We start from the raw sequence: 16,401 nt of genomic DNA, 5'->3' as shown, positions 1-16,401 counted from the left end.
CAAATTGGACCATGGTGTAGTTGGACAAAATGAAATTGGGAATATTTTGAATTTATTGGGATTTTTTAGAAATTTTTTGAATTTTTTTGATTTTTGGGCCATAGAGGGGCATTCTGGTAATTTGGCCATTTTTTAAAATTTTTGTCAATTTTGGCAAATTTGGATGTATTCAAAGTGTTTGGAATAAGTTTTGATCAATTTTGGGTATTTTGGCAAAATTTAAAAATTTTGGCCAAATTTGGGTCCCAATGGCAGTTAGGTAATTTGGAGGTGCCTAGGGGCAAAATGCCAAGTTGGGCATTTCAAGTGGAATTGGATAAATATCCATTCTAAATAAGTCATAAACCAATGTATTGTGAAGATATAATGTACCCTAGTTCCAAGTCAACACCCAGGGTCAATCCTAAGGCCAAGTAACCCTATAGGAACTCTTCTTGAGCTCTCTCATAATGATCTTACCTTCTAAATATTAGAGGTTAGAACCAATATGTGGAACTTCAAGTTTAGTAAAGAGAAGAGTTTTGAGTTTCTAATGGTGATGGTACCCTTTCTAGTTTTCTAAGACTAGTCTATAGGAAAGTCCTATGGCTAGACCTAGGCTACTAAAGAAGTTTCTAGACCTCAACCAAAAGTGAGGTCAACATGCACCTATCTGGTTTTCATTATCTGAACTCAAACTTTAATTCTTTGACCTACTTATCTTATATGAAATTGAGACTATCCTTGAAAAACCTTTGCAGGTACTTACATACAATTCATTTCTCAAGACTCTCTATTGCAAGGATTTTGATTGAAAGAGATATTACACAACCAGATGTAGAAGAAGTCTGACTTGGATCTGCTCACAATGATTATTAGCAAAAAATCATTATGGAAAAAAAACCTTACTACTGCAAGCACTGCAAGATATTTGGACACCTGCAGGGAAAATATTTCAGATTGCACCCACAGTTGAGAACCAATAGTGAAAAACAAAAACACACTATTAGTGCACCCCATGTGCCTGAACGCGCTCCCAACAAATTTGATGACAGCCAATCTGATGAAGGAATCACCACAAGACTGGAGTGGGTGTCTGCCCATGGGATCTTTTCTCCTGATCATACTATAACAGATAATATTCGAACCGAAAATTAGGATAGTTCCGCTGCTCCTATTCAGGAAGCATCAGGTGCAGAGGTGACAATTCACACTTCACATACACTGAAACCTATCGCAGTAGCAACGACTGCCTTTTCTTCTACTGCGGTTCTAAAATCAAATTAGACCGAGGATCACATGAGTCAGTCTTCAGATGAAGAATGACAGGTTTACACTTCTCGGCAGAAGAAGAAGACTAGGGCACGCTCCAACTTAAAAACTTAATGGATGATACTTTAGTTACTCCTGACAATGACACGACTCTTCAAAATTTGTGATCTGACTCTGCTCCTAAAACTAGAGAAAGTGGCAGGACTAAATTGACCCGCCCCTAACTACCTTTTTTCTGCATTTTTTAAATTTGCTTTACTTTTTATTGAGTCTATCTGTATCTTTTTGTTGAGGTATTAATGTATTCGTATTGTATAGGTAGAGTGCCTCTTTTAGGCTCTCTCATACAACCTTTATATATCATTTCTATTTCAATAAAATCAGCCATTGAGCTTTTCAAAAAAAAATAATGATAAAAATAAAACATGCGGCTTGTAATGCTCATGCATAATAGAGGGTAGATAGACCCTAACGGCCTAACCTACCCTCCCCAGCCACCTTTTTCTTATTTTCCACCTATAATTTATTTCATCACTAAAATCTTCATAATTTATGATAATGAAATAGTCCTTGTGCTGCACTTAATTACAATCAATGAAAAATGAGGATTCATATAATTAATTCAAGTAATTAGGATAACGCTTAATATGATTATGATTATGAAGATGATTGATAGTGTTGTTGAAGAGGACCTACAATAATGGAATGGCAATAGCAAGAGTGTGGAAATTTTCACCCTCCCAAATCGTGCCAGTGAGATGAACCAATTTTGTGATAACATCTAAATTAAAAAAAAAAGTAAATCAATTGTATAAGAAAAACATACGTAAGAGTTCCACCTACTGATAAGGTGTGGCAAAGATCTTCATCCATTGGAGAAATGATAGCAAGAGCTATAACAAACATTGAAAATGCCTGCAAATTAAGTTTAGGAAAAGCGCAAAATAAAATATCATTAAAGTGGAAAGCATCAAATAGTCATCATAAAACTCATTAATAAAAAAAAAATATGATAGATACATCAATCATCAATAAATAACTAGATTTCTCCAAAATCAACGCAATAAATAGGTTTTTCGAAGATATTTTTAGGAAAGTGTAAATAATTCACAACCCAATAACTGTAAATTCTCACAGCACAAAAAAGATCCACCTGTTCAACATTATAGTTGAAAACGTATTACATAGTTATTGGTATGGTATCCGAATCCAACCTAGTACAATGGTTGAAACCGACAACTGGACAATCTGAAATCAAACTAGGTCGAGTTAAAATTGTATTGGAAAGCCTAAAGGGTCATTTGGGATCAATTTTGTTTTTTTTTAAAATTTTTTTTTATCTTGTTTATATTTTTATTCAAAATAAAACATGTGGTATGATATAAAATATTCAATCGTTTTTAAAATTACTCAAAATAACTTCTAAATGTTCCGAGTGTTTCTAAAAACAAGTTAATTTATTTTTGAAAATAAAGAATCTAGACATGCAAAAAATTCACTAAGCAAAATGGTTTTTAAAATAAAAGCAAAAACAAAAACAGATGTGATCCCAAACAAGCCTCATTTTCTATAAAGTAACTAAGATACCCAACTGTGCCTTTTTTTAATGTTAAACTGAGCATAGACCCTATACATAAAGAGTATAATTTTCTTCAACAAGCCTTCCTGATGCATAATTTCCTTATGGCTTTTCCTCCACTTTCCTTTCTTCCTCCCAAGACCGTAGTCTATTCAGCATTTCCTTCTTTAGTTTGCTCCAGCATTTTTTTGCCTCCTAAGACCATCTCAAGATCATAAAATACTTTGATCACAGCTATATGCCGCCTTTTCCATGTAGGCACTGTAGCCCTCAGTTGTTTCCATTTGTAGCAGCTATTTGCTTACGACTCAGCGATATTCCCAGCCGTAATAACTTACATAGTTGAAGGAGTGTTGGATCAGCATCAACCAAAAATGTTTGGTAAAGTTCTTGATTTGAGGCCAACAACAAGACCAGGAGTGGTGTGACATGATCTATATGGATATCCGCCATCTTATGTTGGGGTAATCGTGACAGTTTGACCAAAGGACTCAACATGATGGATCCAGAAACACCTCCTCATTTACCGAGCACGGAAAACGCATCATTCTACTTCCTTCGGCAGAGCCTGAGATCATAAGAACCCTTACCGGCAGAGCTGCGTCAGTAGAGTCAGTTCTAATGACAACATAGAATGAGAGGCCCGAGACACTGGTCCAGAGAAGATCCAACAGTATAGACATGGGTCACACTCCCAGAGAATCGGATCGATAAGGATGTGTCCGCAAAAGTGGAACCGACTTCTTCGATGCTTTGGACGACAGTGCAACCGACATTGGGATCCAGGTGCCGCCAGGATTGGAGATAAGGAACCAAAAGTTTCGACAAATAAGGTCGAAGCTCCCCTAACCACCGGAGACTGATACAGTGTGGGACAACTCCCGCGCGAGAGAGGCAACAAATCAGGGCCTTCCGATCTAATTGGGGGCCGGTCCAGGAGGAACTCAGGCCCAGCAGCCTAAGTTGGATTTTGAAACGGTGAGACTGTCGCTCGCCCTCTCCTCCTTCCTTTTCTGCTTCTCTGCTGGATTTTGACAATGCGAGATTGCTACTCGCCCTCTCCCCTTTCCTTTTATGTTGCTCCTTCAAATAGGAGCTAGTTATTTGCTATTTTCAAAGTTAAGGTTAGTTCTTGTTACTGTTTGTTGTTTTCAAAATCCTTTGTGGAGCTCATCTTCCTCTGCTAGGGCTGTAACTGAGGAGATTGTGGTGCTCCGACTGTATCCTACTCCGCAGTGGTGATGTATCTTCCTCTATCCTCCTCTCTACACCTCCTTCCCTTCCATTAGTCGTCAGCCATCCTCATACCATCCTTGTTGTCCTATAGCCCATTTTCCGCCATTGACTTACTATCCAGCCTTTCCAATCCGCCTCCCAACAACCTATTCCCCTCCAACCTGTTGTTGTCCACTACTCCAACCCCTTCCTCTACATCAGGCACCATATTATAGCCCTTAGGAGGGAGGTTACAGCCCTTCGGATTACTTAGCATCCCCCGAAAGCCTTTTCTCAACAGCCACCCTCATTCTCCAGCCCACCTACCAACCACCAAACCACTTCTTAACCGATTTCGCAGCCACCAACCCTTTCCCACCCTCACCACATTGTCGACACCACTCCGCCCTAGAATCTTCCCTTCCAGCACTAGTCGGACCTTAGTTTGTTAAAGTGTTTTCTCTTGATGTTTGTGTCGTGTTGTAACCCTAATTTAGTATTAAAAAAAATTTATTTTGCGATTTCCATTTAATTCCTACTAGTTCTGGTATCACTCAGTTTGGGACGTGCAGTTCAAACTTTTTTCAAACTTCTCACCAAACGAAAGACTTCATGCTTAATCAAATGAACTCTACTTATAGAATTTAAACTATTATAGAACTTACCCACTTTGGCCCAGAATGTAATTTAATAATGTCATTTTAAGGTCACTACTTGGTGAGAGACCCCAAGGCCAAATCAATATATTTTGTGATGTCATTTTGAAATAAAGAATATAGACAAATAACATATATCACATCCTTACTAGCATGAAACTTTAAAAAAGATTATCAAGCTACACCCACTAAAACAAATAACTTTTTTTTAGTTTATTTTAAGTTTAAATTTATAATCCTTAACAGTCAGTTGCTGAACTCCGATGAGTTATTGCTCTTTAACTTTAAGCAGTGCAAGTTATAACTGACATTCCTAAGCTTATGTTACATTTAAATTTGTCAACCTTAACAGTCGTTAAGGAAAGTGAATGATTTATTGCTCTTTGGCTTTAAAAAATATATTTTAATTGAATATTTCTTTAATTTTGTGATTTTTCTTTTAATTTTACATATTTCATCAAGATTTAAACTCGAAATAATTTGCTTCAAGATTTAGGACATTTTTATAAAAATAATCTATTCAATAGAGATCTCTTGAAATGAGTTCATCCTTGAGACACTTAAATAGATTCATTTCATTAACTTGAACCTTACCGACTCTGCTTGCTTGCTTACAAAGAATTAGATCCATAACTTGCAAATCATTTAAATTTATTTAAAAATTTATTGTTACAAACAGTGTCATATCTATTCTTGTGCATAAAGGATCGAGTTTGTAGAGTGAACTCATTAATATACTTTGCAAGTGTGGCAGTACTGGCACAGTTAATTTTTAAATAACATTTCCATATAAAAGGCCCTTGAAGTTCATATGTAAGCTGAAGACAAAATAACCATTTGAATATTGTACTCTGGTATTACACTCCAATCTGATGATTAACTTAGATTATGATAGGTGAGAAATTATAAAAATCATTCTTTGACCGCTATGATTTCAAATTTATCATGTGAATATTTGCCACGAGAGATAAGTCTTGTCAATTTCAAGTCTAAAACAAGTAAGATCAGATTTGGAAAAATGGGACTTGTGACCCTATCATATCGGTAGAGCGGCTTACTCAAAAACATCGTGCAACAATTTCATGAGTCTGAATTCTGCAAATGAGTTTGTATATTTCAAAAGTAATTGCACACATCTCAAAGTGGATGAAATTTTGAGTTCATCTTGTATCTAATCCGCATAGTATTATCTAACTTAAAGTTTTTAGTGTGTTGTCCAAGCACATATGGATTAATTTGCTCACAATGCGCTTGCATGATTTTCAAATGCTCTTGCCTAATGTAATTGCATGATTATTGGTGCACTGCATACAACTTTCGATGCACATACATAAGCATTTGCATGATTTTCAAGATATTTCAAAAATTGATGATAAATGTGCACGACCATCAGTACACTATATTTAAATTGGTGTCCACCTTGTAAGGTACTTGCAAGTCAAACAAAGTTGCCATCAAGTGGGATTAACCTAGTGATGTGCATCCATCACTTAAAAAAATATCTAAAACTAAACTTATTTGTGCAAATAATGTTGTCATTAAAATGTCACAAATATTTAGGTAAACATTTGGCGTTCACATTATGTCAGCTTGCCTAAATATATTGTAAATCCGGTTGAAAATATTTGTCAATTAAATTCCATTATTTGTCTTCAAGCGTCACAATTTTTTTAATTATTGAAATGAGGAGAGCCTCGCAAGGAATTTTTCTCCTCTATAAATGAAAGGATTGTTCAATACATTTTCTTGGTTCAATCTCAATTCATAGAGTTCTAAGCTATCAGGAGAGTTATAGAAGCGAAAATTCTATTCTTTGCTCACAAGTAAGCTTTCAAGTCCCCGATAATTTTTTGTGCAAGTCTTGTTTGTATTTAATCTGGTTCTTTTGAGATAATTTGTATCACATTTGAATGTTTATTTTTGCCCTCATTTTTATAAGTTCATATTCATGTGGTTCATTTTAGATGTTTTAGATTCGACTTATGTTAAGAAAGGCAGAGGTAGACCTAGGAAGACTTGGGCTTATTGTATAAAAAATGATCTTAATTTATTAGAACTAAATGAAAATATGGACTAAATGTGAAAATATGGCACTAAATAGGACGCAATAGAGAAAAAGGATTCATGTAGCCGACCCCACGTAGTGGGATTAAGGCTTTGTTGTTGTTGTTATTGTTGTATATTCATCAGGTTCGTTTTAACAATGTCATTTAATTCAATAAAATATTTTTTTCATTCTTCCCAAGTAATATTATGAAAAAATTTTTGCAGCCCCCAACGAAAACGCAGAGGAATGTTGGGTCTGCTCACTATGCTTAAAAAAAAAGTAATGTTTGAAACACATAAATAGGGTATCTTCACACACATCGCACTTAAAAATTAATGCTAGGCATTAAACAAAGCATTATTTCTCCTCGCCGTGTTAGAATAAACGCACAATCACTTAATTTTTGTATTTCTCTGATGCATTATAACAACATGCATGCAACAACATCATTGCCCCCAACATTTTATGTTTTGCATGCGATGTGACTATGATGGCAATGAGTTGGTGCAATTTGGGATGAGACAAAAAAACTCTTTAGCATCTCCTTCCTCACCAATACTATAAGCCTCTCTGGCAAATGTCACAAGTAAAAGCACCCCACTCTTTTCTTAAGCAGCTTCTCAATTCTTTTCTATATAACTTTTAACGCATTTCATTGTGATGATTACCATCGCCATTGTCTTTTCATTTCATGTTACTTTTTCAAAAAGGAATTTCTTGACACGTTGGAGCTTAGTAGTTCTCCAACCTTAAGTGATTCTTTCGCACGAACTGTAGTCCATAGAGACAGCATGTCAAACCAACCATTCTACATGCCATAGACTTGTCCTCAAGTAATGCAGCTGCTAATAATAGTCTATTCTTATGAGTACTACCTAGATCAGAAAATCAAACTGATGTAGTAAGCATACACCATTTAGAAACCCCTCCACTCGATCAGAATCACCTCTTTGCATCTCTTTCCAAATTTGTTGATCATAAATTTATAAAATTTTGCTCAGGGAAGCATTACATAAAAATCAATAAAAACACCACGTAAAAGAACAAGATGCTATGAATTATACTGCTTTTTGGAGCAGCAGTCATCGGTAAGAGATGTTAATGCTGTGACCTGATACTAAATCTATTGATTTACCATCTTCTCCTTACAGCAGATTTAGCTTCAGTCATTCTTCCAAGCTCTAGCAAGAGCAAATCTAACATACCATCCATGAAACTCTGGCCTAAATTACGTGGAAGTGCTCTTTCCACATGAAAAACAAGATGTGGTTGGCACACATAGAAACATGAAATCGGAGCTCTCTTTAGTAAAACCAAATCTTTAGGATATTCATTTACCAACACACAGTGTAGACACCCCGATTCCTCATCCTCCCCATCTCTAACCAAATATAATGATTGATTCATAAGCCGCTTTCTCAAACAAAGTAGCATTTTCAAAGGCTTTGTTAGATGGGGCCAGTAGGGATGAAGCCTTGGGCAAATCTTTGGAACAAAGGAAGAAGGTGGCGTGGGAGGGCATTGCTAAGTATGCAGGCAGGATCTTTGTTAGGGTCTTAAGCGAGGAAGTAGGCCGACAAAAGATAGTCAGGAGCTGGAGTGGGGGAAGGAGATGGGGACCTGGGAGGCTGAGAGCTCAAATTTACGAGATGATGGTGAGAGGACAGGTGAGTGGCTATTCAAAAGTAAATTTTGGTCAGATCCCAAGGTCTCACGAACCCTTCTTCTAATCCTCACGCTGCTAGTACCATCAAAGACTTCTTTGGTGAGCTCTAGTTTTGATTCCCTTGCTTCTATGTCGATGTGATATCAGAATAGAAGTTGAAGGGAGAGATGAGTGGACAATGGGTTTGTATAGGACAGAGAGAGATGGCGGTGACATGGGAGCACTTAGAGAGCAGCATAGGCATTGAGAAAAGGAAGATGTTGGTGAAGAGGCTCATGACTTGCGTGGAAAGGGTTTGCGGCGTCCAAATAGAATTGAAAGCGGAAAAGAACAAGGGAACAACAGGTAAAGCAGAAGGAAAGGTTGACTGAGTGGAGATGAGGTCTGGCATTTACGTTTTCTTTTACATGAATCCTATTTATTAAAAGAAGAGCGATAAGCCCAAACCAATGGAACTCTAACTTGAGGCGCCGCACGGGAGTGGTTCAGATATAGATATAGATATATAGCGGTGGCAAGAGATTTGATAGGAATTCTTTTGCAGCTTGCTAAAGATTTGATAAGTATATTAATGTTTTAAGCAAGTTTAAATAAGAAAATAAAATTAATGTGTAAAGTGACTCCTCGTGCTATGTCTCATCACTCATACATCTCAAAATTTTATCCTCATCTCATGCCTTAATAATTTTTTTGCAAATTTTTATGTGCCACAAAATGGGTAAGATAGGTGTCTTTCTAACATTTTAAAATGATTTGAACATGTTGGTGTAGTTTGTTTCACGAAACAGGTGATGCTTACATCATTTCAATATGGGTGACCTGACTCAGTCCCAATTTGTATAATATGACAACCATTGTCCGTTATTTTCATCGTATTTGATTAAATGAAGTCATAAAATAGAAATGAAAGTCAACAATTTCTCAAATTTAGTTCTAGTTTAAATAAAATCAATAAAACATAGTTCCTTAAAAGCTAAACTGAGATCATTTATAGAGTCGATGGGCTAAATTTAAATCAATTTATATTATAATTTCAAAATAAGGAGCTATTCTGAATCAATTCTGTACAATCGGGGTACTAAATTGGAGAAATGTGATGCTTTGGGTCTAAATTGGCCACCATGAAAAGTCAGGAGACTATTTAGAGTCTAATCTTATGGACTATTATATGTCAATAAAAGCTCCATTTGAGTGCATGACTTCACTCACAGTGAAGAATCAAAAACACTTGGCCACCTTTGAGATGTCAGAAGATGTTTCTACTTTTAATTCCCACGCTCATTCCATGTATTGAAGCTGAAAGTATTTGAGTGATGTCTATGCAATACCTAATTGATAAAATATGGCCATCAGACACTCCTACGGAGCTTATCAACAAAAAATGGGATTGTAAAGATATAAATTAAACTTCACAATTGGTCGTCTGCATGGTGTCTTGTTGTTGGAGAGAAACCAAAATGACAAATATGATTTCAGAAAAATATCTCACCATTCCAAAATAGCTTCCAACTAACAGCTTCTTCCTTCCTTGCTTATCCATCAAGTACAAAGCAATCAATGCCCCTAAACAACAGCAGAAAAGCTCTTATTCCATCAAGGAAATACAAAAATAAAATGGAAATTACACACCCATATGTTCACCTGCAAAATTTGTAATTCCGACATACAAACTTGCCAACGAGCCACTAGTTATACCCACATCACTAAAAGTCAAGGATGAAAAGTATAGGACTCCATTGATCCCCGCTAGCTGTTGAAGTATAAAAAGTGATCCTCCGATGAAAGCCACTGAAAACAAAACTTCAAATGATTTATAACATGTGACTTCAATGAAATGATTAAATAAAGGTTGAACAGACTCGAGCTTAAATTATGGACAAAAAAAATAATGGAACTGCTTAGCAATAAACAACGGAAACCACAAAATAATATACAAGTTGCGTGTGTAATTGTTACATTTAATAATGTGGGTAATCATTTCAACAGAACACAGAAAAGAAAGACCAAACAAAGCAATCACTGTATCAAAATAATGTTAAATTAACAGGAACGTCAATTTCATTCTAATTACTGCTGCTCAAGTACAGTTACTTTTTAAAGAGTTCCCAACTCGATGGTTCTCCATTGTACAATATTATAAAAGAAATAAATACGTAAAATTTGGAATAACTTATTGACTTCATTGAAAAGGTATATTAAATGAAGTTGCTAACTGACACGGTGCGGGAAATCTCATGTGTGGAGGGCAACAAACCGGGGGACCCCCGATCTAATTGGAGACCGGTCTAGGAGAAACCCAGGACGAGCAGCCTAGGGCGAGATTTAGATGGGGCGAAACTGTCGCTTGCCCTCTCCTCCTTCCTTTTCTACTTCTTCGCGGAATTTTAACAGGGCGAGACGGCCGCTCGCCTTCTTCAGCTACCTTTTTTTCTTCTCCATCATGTATGAGTTAGGGTTAGTTTTAGTTGTTGTGTGTTGTTTTCAGATTCTTTTGTGGAGTTGTTCTCCCTGTTCTAGGATTGTATCCCAGAAGGTGGTGGTGCTCTGACTTGTATCCTACTCCGCGGTAGTGGTGTTGTTGTATCCTACTCAGCGGTGGTGATTTATCTTTCTCTATCCTCCTTCCTACCCCTTTTTCCTTTCCTTCGATTAGACGTCGACCATCCCCGCTGTCTTGCCACCGCCCTTCCACCACTGTTCCACCACTGCCTTACTATCCAACCTTTCCAATCCGCCTCCTAGCAGCCTATTCCCCCTCCAACTTGCTGCTGTCCACTACTCCAGCCCCGTTCTCCACATTAGGCAGCCCCATTACAGCCCTTTGAATTACTTACCAGCCTCCGACAACCCTTCCTCTACAGCCACTCTCGCAGTCCAACCCACCTACCGGCCATCAAACTCTTTCTAACCGACCTCACAACCACCAACCCTTCCCCTACCGTCACCACATTACCGACGCCACTCTGCCCTCGAATCTTCCCTTCCAGCCCTAGTCGAACCTTGATTTAATAGTGTTTTTCCTTTCCATTTGTATCGTGTTGTAACCCTAATTCAGTATTAATAAAAGCTTGTTTTGCGTTTTCCATTGAATTTCCTACTAGTTCCGATATAATTTAGTATCAGAGCTAGATTAACCCTAGTCCTATCGCAGGGTTTCCTAGCATCTGCTTTCCCCTCCAGATTTTTCCTTACTATTCCAAAACATAGCCCAAACCCCAAATTCTCTTTTGTTGATTTTCAAAATCAACAAACATAAATAGCTTCTCTACACCAGCAATCAATCGCACATGCCCTCTTTTACCTCTACCCAATAATTTTTTCTCCCAAAACCAAAACTTTAGTCATGCCACCGACAAGAAATATGCCTGAGCCCACCCAGAAAAAGATAAGGCAAGAGCTCCGTTGTCTTCAACAAAAACTTTACAAAAATGGAAGAGTTAACACGGGAAGAGGTTAACCTCGATCGAGGTCTAGAGAGTCGAAGGTAGAAAGAGATGAAGATTTGAATCCCTTCCATAAGATAATTTTAGCGACAAAGAAGAAGGACCACAGCGTTTTGGAATTCAATATTAGAGGAGGCCTAGAGAGAGATACTGAGTCTCCCCAAAGGGACACTCGCATAGAAGAGATGCATTTGGAGGACACAGAGACTTCGGCATCAAGGTAGATCTGCCAGAGTTCGAAGGATCTATGAATCCTGAGGAATTCATTAAATGATTACATATTGTTAAGCAGATCTTCGAGCATAAAGATGTGTCAGAGGATAGGCAGGTTAAATTAATGGCCATCAAGTTAAAGAATAGTGCTTCTCTGTGGTGACAGAACTTACAGAGAACGTGTAAAAGAGAGGCTAGCGATAAGATTACCAGGTGGAAAAAGATGAAGAAAGCAATGCAGAAGAAATACCTACCACCTCATTATCGCCAAGATATATTTTTGAGGCTTCAACACTTGCAGCAGAGGGATTCATCAGTAGAATAGTATACAGAGCAGTTTGATCATTTGCAGATGAAGTGTGATCTGACGGAGCCAAAGAAGAACACAGTTGCCAGATATCCTAGTCGTTTGAAACCTCGAATTGGCAATGTGGTGCGGCTATAACCGTACTGAACGCTGAGAGATGTCCAGGCACTAGCCCTGAAAATGGAGAGGCAACAAAACCAGAGCAAAAATCAGTCATGCTTCAGGTAGACAGTCCCTACAGTTACAACGACTGGCAAGGGTACCCCGAGAGACACAAGCAAGCCCAAGCAAGGGAGTGACGCTCTAGATCAGAGCGGGAAGAACTAGGTAAGAGGTAGCTCCTCCAACACAGTATCGGCCCCAAAGTGTTACAAATGTCATGGCTACGATCACATAGCTTCCAGCTATCCAGAAGCTATCCCACAAGTAGAGTAGTCAAACTCACAGATCAAGGTGTCATTGAGGAGGTTAGCAACGAGGAGAAAGTTGAGGAACGGGGTGAGGTGTATCAGCTTTCACTAAATGAATGAAAGGCGCTCGTGATTCGACGGATACTGCAGATTGAGGACACGAGGGATCCGCAATGACTTCTCCACAATATTTTCTACACCCGCTACATAGTGAATGGAAAACTATGTAGTCTTATCATCGACAGTGAGAGCAACAGGAACATGGCATCGACTCAGATGGTTGGGACTTACCACTCAGAGACATTCCTAGTCTTACTGACATGGCTGAAGGAGAATTGGATCAACATCGATCGGAAATGTTTGGTAGAGTTCTCGATCGGAGGTCAGCTACAGGACCAGATATGATGTGTTGTGGTTCTTATGGATGCCTATCACCTTCTGTTGGAACAACCATGGCAGTTTGACCAGAGGACTCCTTAGAAACACCTACTCATTTACCAAGGAGGGAAATCACATCATTCTACTTCCAAAGCCTGAGATCACAAGAACCCTTATCAGCAGAGTTGCGTCGGTAGGAACAGTTCTAGCGATGAAACAGGATAAAAGGACTGAGACACTGGCTCTAGACACAGAATAGTTACACCAGAGAGGATGTCAGGGCCTCACAGTCAACATTATACCACCAGCTTCACAACCGAACAAGAAGATATAGGCTACTCTCAAGGCACTTCAGACTGACTCGATCAAGGTTTATCTTGGGAGTATTCAGTAGTACATGAATGGACTACATTCCTAGGGAGTGGATCGATAAGGATGTGTGCGCAAGCGGAACCAAATTTTGCGATGTTTTGGATGACTGTGCAACCGACAGTGGAATCCAAGTGTCGTTGGGATTGGAGACAAGAAACCAGAAGCTTCGACAAATGAAGTCGAAGCTCCCCCAATCACGAGAGTCTAACCCGGAGAGGGACCTCTTGGCGGCAAACCCCCCCCCCCCCCCCCCCAGGTTAATTGGGGACCAATCTAGGAGGAACCCAAGTCGAGCGGCCTAGGGTAAGACTGCCGCTCACCCTCTCCTCCTTCCTTTTATGCTTCTCCGATAGATTTTGACAAGGCGAGATTGTCTCTCCCCCCCTCCCCCTTCCTTTTCTGCTTCTCCTTCATGTGGGAGCTATTTATTTGTTGTTTTCAGAGTTAGGGTTAGTTTCGATAGCTGCGTGCTGTTTTCAAATTCTTTTATGGAGCTGTTCTCCTTATTCTAGTGTTGTATCCAAGGAAATGGTGGTGCTCCTGTTATATCCTACTCCGCGGTGGTGATGTATCTTCCAGTATCCTCCTCCCTACTCCTTCTGTTCCATTAGCCTTCGGCCATCCCCATTGTTCTGCTGCCCCTTTTCCGCAACAACATTACTGTCCAACCTTTCTAATCTGCCTCCCAACACCCTATTTCCCTTCAGCCTAATGCAGCCCACTACTCCAGCCCCGTCCTCCACATCAGGCAACCCCAATACAGCCTTTAGGAGAGTGATTTCAGCCCTCTGAATTACTTACCAATCCCCGACAACCATTTCTCTGCAGCCACCCTCGCTGTTCAACCCACCTACTGCTATCAAACCCCTTCCTAGCTGACCTCGAAACCACCAACCCTTCCCCTACCCTCACCACATTGTCGATGCCACTCCACCCTTGGATCTTCCCTTCCAGCCATAGTCAGACCTTGGTTTGTTAGTGTGTTTTCCCTTTCCATTTGTATCGTATTCTAACCCTAATTTAGTATTAATAAAAGCTTGTTTTGTGTTTTTCATTGAATTTTCTACTAGTTCCGGTATCACTAACTCACCCACAATAAGTTCAATATCAAATCTCCTCAAAGTCCTCAAGGTATTGTCACTCAAATCCTCTCCCTCCTTCATTTTGATCCTACATGTAGGGGTGTAAACGAACCAAACACGAATGAACAGAGCTCGTATTTGTGTTCGGTTTGTTTGAAATCAAGTGTGTTTGAAATATGCCCGTGTTCGAAATTGTTCGTGAAGTTACTGTTTGTTTTCGGTTTAATTTGTTTGAAATATGTTTAAAATGTTTGAAATGTTCAAATTGTTCAAATTGTTCGAAATCTTACAAATTTATTTTTATTGTTCGAATTGTTGAAATCTTTCAAAAAATTAAACTTGTATGAAATTAATGCTTAAATTAATATGGATCATAACACAAATGCACAATAGCAAAAACACAGCTCACAATAAAGCCATAACATCATATCTCATCCATAAAAAAATCAGATATAGAGGCAATATGCGAGATTTCACTCCTAAAAACTTCAAAAACTAGATTTTACTCAAAGAAACTAAATAAATTTAAAAGAAATATAAGAAAATTTAAGCTATAAGACGAACCTGAAGATAGATATGAAATTATAGGATTTAATATAAGCTAAGAGGCAAACCAGAAGATCAGATTATAATTTATAGAATTTAATTTTTTAAAATATGATAAATTTTTAGAGTACATAATTTTTAAAATATGATAAATTTTTTATATATAATTATTTAAACTATTTTATATTTTGAATAATAACGATTCGAACACGATCAAACAAATGAATGTTCGTGTTTGGTTCGTTTATAAACAGAACGAAAAAAATTTGTTCTTATTTATTTCATTTTCTTATCAAACGAATCAAACACGAACTCTCTGACGAGCCAAACATGAACTGTTCGCGAACAACGAGCTTTTTTGACGTCCCTATCTACATGCTTCTATTTGTTCCAGCCTTTGAATTGTGGCTCTATTTCTTTCGAGTGTTGACGCTCAATTCCGTTCCTGATTCCTTCGCTCGAAACCGCAGTTCCCGATCCCTCTCAAGCAACGAAGCTAGCCTGATGTCGCGTGAATTCTACTAGTTGATGTTGCTTGCATCTGTTCCTGACACCGTCGCTCCATCCCGCAGCAAGTGAAGACGGTTTTGTGTAAAATTTCATGATCTTCATCATTTTCTAGGGTCGTGAATATCCGCTCAAATTGCCCCTCTATGCACGAAAAATGCTCCTCGATGGACGAGAAACACTCAACTTTTTTAGATTTGATGTGGCTCAACTCTTTGTCTAATTTCTTTTCCAGAGCATCTACTTTCATGACTACCATTATGCATAGGATGATTTTTATCACGAAGGTGCAGTGGATTAGCGTGACTGATTTCTTATAAAAAATTACAACTATATCGCTAGGTTTGATCTTCGCTTGCGACTAGATTAGTGCATCTGTACCGCAAGCTCTACCTCAAATTGATCGTGTGACATTCCTTAAATCATGTCTGTTTCGCGAGACTTGGTCACAAAATTGGTGTTGTACGATGTGATCCTTCCTAGCTAGCTTGAATCACAGATGTTTCGCGATATTAGGTCACAAAGACGACGACCGTACGTAGTGATCCCTTCATTTCATTGGGCGCCCAACTATCACGAAATCAGCGTATGCATGCTGACTTTCCCATGAATCGTGATTGTATAAAGAGGTCAGGTCTCGAAGGATGTCGAACTCGTCGGTGACTTCCAACAGCTAGCTCTAATCTAACTATACCGTGAGTTCAGTCCTAAAACAACACTCTTGTGTGA

The 16,401-nt window shown here is 38.4% G+C and overlaps 1 protein-coding gene across 5 annotated transcripts in view; it reads right to left on the bottom strand.

Annotated features, from left to right (window-relative positions):
- Positions 1-16,401, bottom strand: part of LOC110031716 (probable plastidic glucose transporter 1) — a gene marked incomplete at its 5' end in the record, with an annotated part of 71,371 nt that overhangs the window by 27,772 nt on the left and 27,198 nt on the right. For 2 of the 5 annotated variants that reach the window (XM_020735069.1, XM_020735073.1), the window contains 3 exon segments: positions 2,095-2,166; positions 9,904-9,977; positions 10,056-10,202. In XM_020735069.1, the coding sequence (XP_020590728.1) occupies positions 2,095-2,166; positions 9,904-9,977; positions 10,056-10,202 (293 nt within the window). 5 annotated transcript variants of the gene reach the window in all.

The sequence above is a fragment of the Phalaenopsis equestris genome, unplaced genomic scaffold (assembly GCF_001263595.1).
Source record: "Phalaenopsis equestris unplaced genomic scaffold, ASM126359v1 Scaffold000840, whole genome shotgun sequence".
In the NCBI taxonomy this organism is placed as follows: Eukaryota; Viridiplantae; Streptophyta; class Magnoliopsida; order Asparagales; family Orchidaceae; genus Phalaenopsis; species Phalaenopsis equestris.
This window is presented reverse-complemented; position numbering and strand designations above follow the sequence as displayed.